Here is a 12377-nt window from a genome sequence, read left to right on the forward strand (position 1 = left end):
AATATAACTGTAAAGAAAGTTATGTTCCTGAAAGTTCTCCATTGATGTGAAATGTTCTAGGCTTTAGGTCTTAAAATATCAAGGCACTTTTCTTTCATGCTTAAAATCCTCTAATGCATCCCACTGTGCTCAAAATAAAACACAATTATTTATCAGGGCTTGCAAGGCCTCATCTGAACCCGCCTCTGCTTCCCTCTGCAACCACGTCATAGACTCTTCCCCCCTAGCTCCCTACACAGTCATCCTGTCCTTCCTTCTGGCCATGCCAAGATTGCTTCTGCCCCAGGGCCTTTGCACTTGCTGTTTTCTGTTTCTAAACACTATTCTCACAAGTTTTTTGAACATGACTTCTACTTGTTATTTGGGGCTTAGCTTAAATATCACCTCTTCAGAAAAGGCTTAACAGAACAACTATATAACAGAACAACAGAACATAGCATCCCAGTTCCCTCGCTCAGCCACTCCCACGTGACCACATATCACAATCTGAAATTATCTTGTGTCTTTGTAAGGTTGCATGTGCTATTGTACATCTCCCTGCTAGAATGTGAGCTCCATGAGCACTAGAGACCTTAGCTATTTCCAGGGCTATTGTGTTTCCAACACCTGTTGCCCACTACATAGTTACTGAATAAACAAATGAATGAAATTCAATATTCTTGCCCCTAACCCTATTGGTATAAAGTTAGCTATACTCTCTTTTTTTTGGTAAAGCTGTACATAATATATTAAAAATAAACATGCTAAAGAAAAAAGCAATAATGCTTACTTGAAACCTTGAGCACAAAACCAGGAACTACCCCACAATTGTTCATGTGTTTATTTATTCTTGGCTTTTAAATTCCATTAACAAATAACATAGGCAATAAGTAGGATGATACTGAGTCTGCTTAATTAATAACATTTAAAAAGGCAAATATCTTTTCCTACACCCCAGACCCCAGCTTCAAGATAAGTCAGTCTATAGAAGGTCAGCCTCTGCAAATATTCTAAAACATTCTACAAAGAACAAAGAACGAGCCAATGACCCATCACCTTTTGACTAGCAGTAGAAATAGAATTGGTTAAGCCACATCTGTCTCTTCTTCCGGTAGCTGACACTGTTGTTGGACTGCCTTGAATTACACCCCCTTTTCTTGCTGCAAAGCCCAGATTTTGCTGTGGAACCCCACACTCAGGGATGATGATCCTACACCAAACTCAGACCCAAGCCTCTTTGTGTAAGCTGGTCAGGCGAATCTCATTGTCCTTGCCAGTGGTTGGCTAAAAGTGGGCATGTAACTCAAACTGTGGCCAATGGGACATCAAAAGAAATTTGCTAAAGACATCTGAGAGAAAGGAAAGGTTTCTTGCTTAAAAAAAAAAAAAAAGCAGAATATCCTTCCACTGGATATTGTTGGGTCTATCTGAGTGTGAAGCCCAGAATTGCTGCAGTTGTCTTGGGACAAAGCTGACATTCCAAGGACAGCAAGGTAGGGAGCTGGAGAGAATCAGAGTCCCCCGTGCTGTGGTTCAGCTGGGGAGTGTAGCATCTCTGGGGGCTCCCCGCCTCAGGACTTCTGCGAAAAATTGGATTATTGCAATAACCTCTTAACTGGGATTCCTGCTTCTGACATTCACTCCTTACAATCTATTATTGACCTGCTGGTAGAAAGAGCATTTTATAACCAGTGTCTCTATCTCATTCAGGCAGAAGTGCCCCTCTTGCATCTGTCTGCCATCATCTCTCAGTCTACATCTTTCACAGCTTCCTCTTTTGCTCACTCAGCTTTAGCCACACTGGCCTCACGTCCAGTCCTTGTACATACCAGAAAAGTTCTTGCCTCAGGGCACTTGCACTGGCTGTTCCCTCTATCTGGAATTCTCCTCCCCAGATAGCCATGTGACTTGAACTCTTCTTCCCTTCTTCAGATCATTGCTCAAATGTCATCTTTTGCATGAAGCCTTGACCATCCTATTTAAAAGGGAACACCATGCCCCTGCACCCTCTATTAGTTGATTTTCTTGCACTCACAACCTTATATTTTATATTCTACTTGCTTATTTTATCTATTGTCTATCTCCTCGACTACTGAATCTCAAGTGCCTAGAATGCCTAGCACATAGCAGGTGCTCGGTAGATATTTGCAGAACTAAGGAAGAGATAATATTTCTTTTACTTTTCCAAATGTTTTGATAGTTTTCTGTTGTGGCTGAAAGCATCTTGAAGGATGGATGTCCCTTGAGCTGCCTTGAGTCAGTGCCCTGCATTTTCAAGACAAGTCAACCAGGCCTTAAACTCACAGTCAGCACCTCTAGAACAGAGTACCCCCCACCCCAAAGCCAACACTCCATATTGTATATTGGAAGGTGAGAAAAATTGCTGGTGCAAGATTCAAAATTTTGCTTTCTGGTTTCTATGAGATTTGGGGAAATTTAAAATTTATCTCTGTCTGCCTTAATCTCCTCATCTCTATGAAGAATGATCTATCTACTATCTGGAACACATATACTATCTCTTTTGTCTATAACATGGGACTATAAGACCTACTCTAGTTAACCCCCCATGGGTTATAAGAAATAAATGACCCCTATACGTTAAAAGTAGAAAAGTGCTTTGTATTTATAATGGATTGTTTTGAATGAGCTATTTTATTCTAAAAATATTCATTATTGTTATATTAATGGTAACACTGATTTTTTTTTGTTTATTGACATTTATTAGTTACTGAAGGCTATATTCATTCAATAAATATTCCCAAAGCCCCTACTCAGTGCCAGGTTACTTTCCAGGAAGAGTCTATCACAGTAATTGAGAACAGAACCCCAACCCTGCGATCAGACAAGTGTGCGGCGGGGCTAAGTTGCTAAACGTTCTGAGCCTCAATTTCCTCCACTGTAAAATGGGCTTGAGCTGGCACCTGCCTTGTATCTTATTGTGGCAAAGAGGAAATGAGATAATATATTGAAAGCAATTATTATAGAGTCTGGCTTAGTGAAGCCCAATTAAATAGAATTATTATTATCATCATTCTACCCAGGTCAGGTATTATGCAGGGCTTTCAAAGATCTTATTAACAAATTCTCTCATCTTCTCAAGATAGCCCAGGGAAGCTGAGTAATTAGCTCAAGGGAATGGTTGAACCATGGATAAAATGCAGGTCCATGTGCCTAAAAACCCTGGCTAACTCCGATTCCTTCTTTAGGTCTCAGATTGGCTGCCAGTTACTCTAGTAAGCCTTCCCTGCTCCATCCCGAGCCCACTGTGAGTTGAGTGACTTACTCTTTTTCTAGTATTTTGCACACTCACATTGGATTATAATTGAAATCCACTTGTTGATGTCTCCAGGAGGGCGTATGTGCTCCAGGGAGGGGAGATACAGGGTCTTGTCCATGACTCCGGCCGCCATCGCCCAGCCCCGTGCATAACACACACTAAGTGCTCCATAAATATTTGTTGATTAACCACATTTAAAGTGATTGGAATTAGGGAAGGGCGAAATGAACAGCCATGGAGCTTTTTCTCTCTCCCAGCTTGGAAATATTTAATTACCTAATGCTCACAAAGAGAACAGGATGTTTGCCCTCAGTGGTGTGCAAAGAACCTGCCTCCCTTCCCCCACAGACAGTCTGCTTCTCACCAGCTCGCCTGCAGAGTACAGCAAGCCTCTCGCATCAAGACATCCTCCATCACAGCTGAGAAAAAAATGCTTTCATCTAGCAGCAACTTGTTCATAATCAGACCAATTTTGCTTCTAGCAGATTGGAGCCCCACACAGAGTAAAGTTGCGTAGGAAATCCCTTTGCAGCCTACTGGATGCAGGGAAGAAATTCCCGCTTCCTTTTGATACACAGAGGGGACGTTTTCACTCCCTCCAGTGCTCGAGGCAGAGAAACAGGCTGCATGGTACCTTGTATTTATTGGCATTCTAGTTTACTTTAAATGCACTGAAAATACGTTGAGATCTTCTAGCTGCTCTGCTCTCACAGTAGCCCTTTGATGTAAGGAAAGAAAGAATTTCTCAGTGTGTCTCTTGGATGAATCTATGTTAGGATTATTTGGGATGCCTGTGAAATTTGCAAGTCCTTTGGCTGCATCCCAGACCAACTGAATCAGAATCTCTAGAGGTGGGACCTGGGACCATGCATTCTAACACCCTTCCCAGGTGAGTCACGTGCACAATAAGATGTGAAGATTATTTAATGACCTGCCTAAGGTCACGAACTGGGAAGCTGAACCAAGTTTAAAGTGAGGGATAACTTGACTTCAAATTGGTGCCTGACGAATAACCTCTTGCAGTTGTTGATGCAGAAAGCTGCTGTCCAAAAAGACAAGATTCTTCTTCCTGAAATGGGAATTCATATCTCGGCCAGCACTTCACCCTGTACCTGGTAGTGAGAGGCACAAGGCAAGTGGGGCTCCATTTTACATCTTGCAGGCTAAGATCTGGGAGCTGAAGTTACAATTATTTTGTGCCACTTACGCTGCATAGACATCTAAGAAAGGTTATTTGTCAATCACTGGCTTCTTTTTACAAAATGAGGAGAAGGTTACAAGTCTTTATACTGCTTTGAGACAACCCAATCAGTATTTTTCTTTTTCAGTGACAGGAAAGAGTCACAATCACTGAAGGGAAGCTGAAAAATCCTTTCTACAATCCTCGAATTCCTTAAGCATCTGTGCAAAGATGAGGCATTCTTGCAAATATTATAGGTAGTGGATGCCTGTTTGCTAGGAAGTCACTCACAGTCATTGGCTTTTCTTTAGGAATGCATCTCACATCGATATCCAAATTGATGTTTTTCTCTCATTAGCAAATGGAACCGATAGAATGCCTCATCTTTCCCTCTACATGAGTGATCTTTTCAGAGGGGGGAGAAGGAAAAAATGTTATGCCCATGTGGCAAAACAGAATAAATACCACAATTATTTCCCGTGAATAAGATGAAATGACCTGTGTTGAGAAACATCAAAGGACTGCAGAATGAGAAACAAACAAAAGACCCTAGAATTGTAGGGTCAGAAAGAAAATAGTTCTATGCTACAGCTAGGATAAAAACAAAAACTCCACCAGATAATTCTGACTTTTTCCCATACACAGAATCAGACACCAAATCTCAAACAATTGTCTGATATTCAGAGTGGGCAATTTTCAGCACAGAAAGTGCTCCTAATGATGAAATAGTGTAAAAACCTTTTAAGGGATTTCTTCCAAGAGCTAAACTAAGTAAACAATGATTACTTAGATGGCATCCTAAAAGTTTTAGGCCATCAACAAGTTGTTTGCTGACTGCATATCAACAAGGTCTGTATGACTGATGTGGTCCCATCCAGTTCAATGGTTCCAAATTCCATCTATGTGCGGAGGCCTCCCCAGTTTCTAGCTCCATCTCAGATTGTCTCTCTGAGATATATATACAATTCATACACACACACACACACACACACACACACACTCATATATACAACTTCCTTTTTGGCATTTATACCTGGGTATCTTATAGCCACTTCACACTTAATATGCTCAAAACGAAGCTCATGATCTTTCTTCCCAAACATCTTTCTTTTCCAGGTTTCCCAGCATCAGTATCTGGTGCCCACCAAACACCCAACTGTTCAAGGCCAGAACCTGAAAATATCTTAGTTCTTTAACCTCTCCCCTAAAATTGAGCCTGTTACCTCCAAAATGTGTCTGGAGCCTGTTGTCTCTTCACCTGCACCTTCTCCACTCTGCTCAAGCCACACTATCTCTCATCAGACTTCCTATAAGAACTTATTTTGACAGAATGTATTTCATCTTTAAACTCCTTCAGTGGCAAGGAGTTCCAACGTTCTCAAAATAAAATACAGACTTTGGAAGGTGACCTAAGAGGCCCTGCCTGACCTAGCCCTTCCCTACCTCTCTCCTCCTTCCAGACCACACAGTTTTCTCTCCCTGGACTCCAGCCACGCTGGGCTCTATGTGCTTTGAAGACATCACCTTTGTGCTTTGAAGATATCACCTTTTTCCTGGTGTTGGGCCTGTAAGTGTGCTTATCGTATTACTCCCTCAATGGCCAAGGCATCATTCTTTAAATGCTCAGAAAGTCCTTCCCCTGTGCCCCACACCAAAGTGACCACCTCCAGAAACTCTCTCATGCCACCCTGCTTATATAATATCTTTCCTAGTATTCATCAAAATCTCAAAGATCTTCTATGTTCCTGCTTTATTTTCATTGTCTGACTCTCCCATTATAAAGTAATTTTTTTACTTGTACATCATGTGTCTTATATACCTGGTGTAGTGCCTGGCACACAGCAGCCTCTTGATAAATACCTATTGAATATTTGAGTGAATGAATTAATCAATTAGAGTTCATTAACAAATTAGAGAATTCCTACTTTACCAATAAATTGATTTCGTCACATTATCTGAAATGAGGTGACATGACTTCAAGTATGTCTGAATACATAGCAGTAACTTTTTCAGGCCTCTGCAGTATCAGCTGGCATCCCATGGCACTAGACGTAGAGTATTGTTTACTGCCATTCAAACACCCTCACAGCCTGGGTCTCCCATCCAGTGCCTAGTGCCTTGAGTTTAGTCTTTCACTCTGATTCTGCAAGTACTCTATGCCACAGCAGAATGGATTTCTTCCTCTTTCTGTGCTTACACACCCCAGGACCCTTGCACACTCTGTTTCCTCCACTTCAACTTCCCTCCTTTTCATGTCTCCTAATTTCTGCATCCTGAAATCCTCTGAGGCACTTGAGTAAAGAAGGATCAATTAAGCAAAGACTTCAAAACCAATATTTAAATACTTCAAATTGGAGAATTTAGGAAACAGTCACTGTTATATATTGCTAGTGGATTTGTAAGTCATTAGCAACTCTCTAAAGGGCCATGAATACCTTAAATTAAAAAAATCTTAAAATGTGCCTTCATAAACCTTGATCAAGGGATTCTATTTTTGAGAATGTATTCCAATGATATAATCACAGTAAATAGTCATAATTATTGAACATTTTTGATGTGCTATGTTGTTTAAAAATCTAATTATATTATTACAATAGTTATTCAGGATAGGTTTTATTATCCCAATTTTATAAATCAAGAAGTAGAATCGTGAAACATTTGAGATAACTTGCTTCATGCCAATAAGTAGCGAAGCCAGATTTGAACCAGGTATTTTAACTGTGAAACATACGCTCTTAATCACTCTATCACACAACTTTTCCTGGATTAATGCAAAGATTTAGCAATTAGGTGTTCATAACAATGTTGTAAATATTGAAAATCTGGATAAATAAATTAGGGCATACTTCCCTCTCTTCATATGAATCATGATCACTATATATTGTTAGGTAAAAAACATCAATTTACAAAATAGTATTTCCATTATGACTATATTTTTATTAAAAAAAAAAGTGATGATTTTGTTTGGCATAAGCTTGCCAGTCTCTTGCACGGTATTTGACACATCGTACTTGTTTGTTAACTGAATTCATTAACAAATACATATCCATAATCAAGAGGTTAGAAAAATATGCCACAAACTTTTAACAGTATTGATCTGTGGTTTGTGAGATTATGAATGACATTTATTTTTTGATATTTTAGTTATATTTAAAATTTTCTATACTGAGAAGATACCATTTTGGTAATCAGAAAAGGAAAAGAATAAACATTATTTCTTAAAAATTATTTAGGGTCTACCTTAAATACCTTCTTCCCATACGTCTGTCTTTGCCGCCCAAATGTGTGAAATTTCTACCTCCTTTGTATTCGAAGCACTTTTGTCTTTAGCTCACCTTGCCTTGTATTATATTTATTGGTGTAATGCTTTACTGTCCTGTACCATACTCTGTCTCCTCTTCAGTGGTGTATTTCTTTAGAGCTGGGACTGTATTTTATTTATCTTTACAACCCTTTCACTTTCTGGAACAGTACCCTAGATGTAGCAAGAGCTCACAATATGTTTATTGTTGTACTCATAGTATCATTCATTAAAGTCCTGCTGAATAATTTGAAGTGTGACTCAAATTGAAATACAGCTTGCGTATCAGCCTACAACCTGACACCCAAGATGTACACAAGTAAATTAATAGTAACAGTGCCATGCTGAGGCATATTGGAAACTGAAGAAAAAAGAAAAATCAGTAACACTGATTCTGTCTTTATTTAACATTTTGATGTTTTGTTCATCATGGATACTTCACATTAATTTTGATTTTTAAAAATATTGCATGAAAACATTTATCTTTATTTTTGTCACTTTACCTTCTTAGTCCCATCTCTACAATACCATAATAGCAGGTAATGCAATTTGAGCATCTTATAACTATATATAGATATATGTGTATATGTATGCATAAAATGGCATTTTATATATATATATATTTTCTTTTTTCACCTAGCCCTGACAGCCATCATAATGAGTACTCATGTTATTATCCCCATTTTGCAGATAAGGAAACTGAAGGACAGAGATATTAAGTAATTTGATCAAAGTCATCAGCTAGAAAATGGTAAAACTGGAGTAGAAAAAGCTATTAGTGAAATAAGTAAAGTGGAAGGGAAAGTTAAATAATTTTTGTTATTGACTTTGATCAGAGTAGAAAACCAACCTGGGTAGATGAGACCCAATTTTTTTTTTTTTAAAAGAACCTAATTTTTAACTAGTAGCAAGTGAAAGTCATTCATTAATTCACTCAACAAATATTCAGCCTCCATTAAGGCAGTGTTAGTGTAGGTGAGATGGCATCTAAGATATGTTGGCCAGGGACCTCCATGCCAACGGCTGTTAGTATCCAACCTAATTCTTCTCTTTAAAAAGTTTCTGCCTTTATTCACCATTTCGAAGTACATTTCCCAGACAAAACACAGATTGATTGTCATTTTGATTTTGACTCTCTGATCCAATTAACAGTTCAAGCAGGCTGCTTATTTCCTATGCACAGGAAACGTTTAAACCTGTCCTCAGATCACCTGCATCCACGGTGATCATCTAAGGGAATGTGTGAGAAACGTGGATACCTGGGCCTCATTCCAGACTGCTAAGTCAGAATTTTTGTTGTCAAAACAATGTTTAAAGAGCAGGGGCTTCGGTGTCCCAAAGATTAGGTTTGAAAATTAGCTCACCCGTTTATAAGCTAAGAAGCCTTTGGCAAAGTACTTAATATTTTTTTGTTTATTTAACTTCAACGTCCTCACAGGTAAAGTGGGAATAAAAATACCTACCTCTCATAAGGTTTTGGTGGAGATTCAATTAGGATAAGGATCTAACTATAATGGTATTTATAATAATAGCTTACAAATGTCAAGTATTTACAAGGTATCCAGCACTATGGCCAACACGGTACCTGCATGATCTTATTAACTCTCTTAAGCACTTAGTAGGTTCACAACCGATAAGATCTATAGTTAGACACTCAGAATCCTTGAATTGATAGGTAGCCAGGCACAAAGGTAAGATTTAAGTCCAGAATGTGAGAATAATGGATAACCTGGAACAAGTCATCCAGCCTGGGGGCCAGTCTACTGTGTCAGAATTATCTGGGTGAGCTCATTAAAATACACTGCATCATCCTGGTCCTTGAAACTCTAATCCAGTAGCTCTTAGGGACCTGGGAGTCTCTATTGTTTAAAAAGCACAAGTGATTTTGAATCACAGCCAAGATTTAAAACAACCGATTAACTTGGGCTTCAGTTTTCTTAAGAGCCATGAGGTTAGGAACTAGGTCATTTTTTTTCTCCTTCTTCTTCCTTTTTTTTTAAATCTCTAATGCCTAGCACAGTGCTGCTACATAGAAGACACAAAAGTATTTACTGACTAGATGGCATAAAATAGGATTAATAATTCCTGCTCTGTCTTTGCAGGGGCTTTAGAAGGATCTTTTGCAAAGCTCTGTTTGACAATGCATCTGAAAAATATTAATAGTAGATGCTATGCACTAGAATAATTTTAGATCCAGCAACCCCACTATTGGGTATACATCCAAAGGAAATGAAATCAGTATGTTAAAGAGATAGTTGCACTGTTATGTTTGTTACAGCACTATTGACAATAGCCAAGTTAAGGAATCAACCTCAGTGTCCATCTACAGATGAAAGGATAAAGAAAATATGGTATGTTTAGATATATGTGTGTGCACACGTGTGTGTGTGTGTGTGTGTGTGTAATGGAATATTATTCAGCCATAAAAAAGAATGAAATCATGTTATTTGTGGCAACATGGATGAGCCTGAAGGACATTATGTTAAGTGAAATGAGCCAGGCACAGAAAGATAAACACAACACGTTATCACTCATACTAGGAATCTAAAAAAATTAATCTCATAGAAGTAGAAAGTAGAATAGTGGTTACGAGAGGCTGGGTAGGGTTGGGGTACGAGATGGAAAGAGGTTGGTCAATGGGTACAAAGTTGCAATTTGATGGGAAGAGTAAGTTCTAATGTTCTATTGCACAGTAGGATGACTATGGTTTACAACATTGTGTAGTATATCTCAAAATAGCTAGAAGGATTTTGAATGTTCTCACTACAAAGAAATGATGAATATATCAGGTGATGGATATGCTAAATATCCTGATTTGATCATTACGCAATGTATACCTGTATTAAGACATCACACTATACCCTATAAATATGTACAATTATTATGTATCAATTTTTAAAAAGTATAATTTTATAAATTAATTTATCGATTTATTTTAGTGTTTTATTCCCCTGCTCTTTAAACATGGATGATTTGGTTTTTGGGTACTCACAATTAGATTGAGTCTCTAAAAATGAACTATAGCAAGATTGTGAATAAACTACCTTCTTCAAATTAATCAGATTAATTTTTAATCAAATTATTCTTTACTCAGAATTGAAATGCTACAGAATGGCCCAAAGCCATTTATGCATGTTAGTTTCCATTATAAAGTTCAACCCTGTCAACTGTTCACTTCCTCATTCATTAAAATTAGTTTTAGACCCGGGTTATACCACATCTGGAATCTACATCTACCGTCAGTGGGTAAAATCTATTTTAGGCAACCCTTACTGCATTCTGCTGGAAGAGCTAACGATGATATAAAGCACCTGGAAGTGCTAGTCCAGCTCCTTCTGATTGCCTATCCTTTAGCTGTTTTGAAATGCAGACCATCTTAGGGAGAGTCATGGAGGTCTCCCAGCCCAGGCTTGTAAAAGAAATGAAGAGAATTAGAAACAAATTCTTCAGGAGGAGGAAAATGCATGCATGATCCCAAGTAAAGGGCCCTGCAGTAGGGAAATCTCCTGAGAACCAGAAAGGAAATTATATGCTGCAACTGGGTCTCAGTATTCCCATAAGTCGTAGGACTAGACTTGAATTCTTCCATCTCCCTGTGTGCTTCGTGTATGGCCAGTGACCCTGGCACAGGACGGAAGGAAGAGATTAATGGCTGACAGCCTTGAAATGTTTTCAAGAATTCTCCAGAGTTGACAGACCAGCCTGAAACCAGGCTTGTCCAGGTCAGCCTCTGTCTCTGCAAACCTATTTCACTGAAAGTTCATTTCAGTGCTGCCTCAGTGATGGGAATAAAATATTCTTCACCAGAAAGCAGGGTAGAAACAAATGATTAAACCCCCTTGTAGCTTAGAATGCTATTCTGACATGTATGGGGACTTACGTTCATGGAAGCAAAGATGAAAGTTTTCAGATCTGAAATTGGCACAACACCCCCCTCCAAGGAGGCCAGGAAAGGGACAGGGGGGCGCTTTCTCCTACCTTCCGTGGTTCCAATCTCGATAGTGCCTTTCACTTGGCTGAAGCACCATAGCGTGTCCTGGGTGAGTGTTCCAATTCCTGAAAGCGACACAAGGAGACACTTCAGGTTAGGTAAGAGCTCCCAGTTGTTCTTAAAAGGCCAACAAGACAAGAAATATATGGTGTGATCTATGCATTTTTAAAAGGAGACTTGCACACCAGGTATCATCTCGTCGGAGAAGAGACCCTAACGAGTCCGGGGAGAACGGTGGGTCTGCAAACACCACGTCCTCTGTGAATCACTGTTTTGTCTGCTCCGCCTGACCATGCCAGGGCCAGTCTGAACTGGAGCAATTGGAGTTCGTCCCTTCTCAGGCCCTGGCAGCATCCTGGAGTGGTTACGAAGGGCCTGCAATCGCCCCTGTGTGACTGGCCCTTTTCATGGGAATACTAATGCTGTCGATTGTTTGCCTTCTGTGGTGGTGGGGAAGAGAAAGAGGCAGTTCGTTAGAGGGGTGAGAGGAAAAGAAAGGAGACTTTAAAAAAAAAAACTGGGTTTCACAGCTTGCATGGTTGAGCGGCCAGTAAGGGGTCAGACACCCAGAGAACTTCCATCTCTCTTGTTCGCTGCTTGACTGCTTGCCAAAGTCAGAGCCGACTGCAGAGCAGGGGAAAGCGAAAAA

The 12377-nt window shown here is 39.4% G+C and overlaps 1 protein-coding gene across 2 annotated transcripts in view; it reads right to left on the minus strand.

The window, feature by feature from the left end:
* PPP2R2B (protein phosphatase 2 regulatory subunit Bbeta) overlaps window positions 1-12173 on the minus strand; it is a 410135-nt gene extending 397962 nt beyond the window's left edge. The window contains exons 1-2 of one of the 2 annotated variants that reach the window (XM_069484165.1): window positions 11914-12173; window positions 11716-11793 (exon numbers count right to left, since the gene is read on the minus strand). In XM_069484165.1, coding sequence (XP_069340266.1) covers window positions 11716-11793; window positions 11914-11923 — 88 coding nt within the window. In that variant the 5' untranslated portion in view covers window positions 11924-12173. The remainder of the gene's footprint in view (window positions 1-11715; window positions 11794-11913) is intronic. The other variant, XM_069484168.1, reaches the window with a different exon arrangement.
* Between the last annotated feature and the right edge of the window lie 204 nt (window positions 12174-12377).

The sequence above is a fragment of the Eulemur rufifrons genome, chromosome 10 (assembly GCF_041146395.1).
Source record: "Eulemur rufifrons isolate Redbay chromosome 10, OSU_ERuf_1, whole genome shotgun sequence".
Classification (NCBI taxonomy): Eukaryota; Metazoa; Chordata; class Mammalia; order Primates; family Lemuridae; genus Eulemur; species Eulemur rufifrons.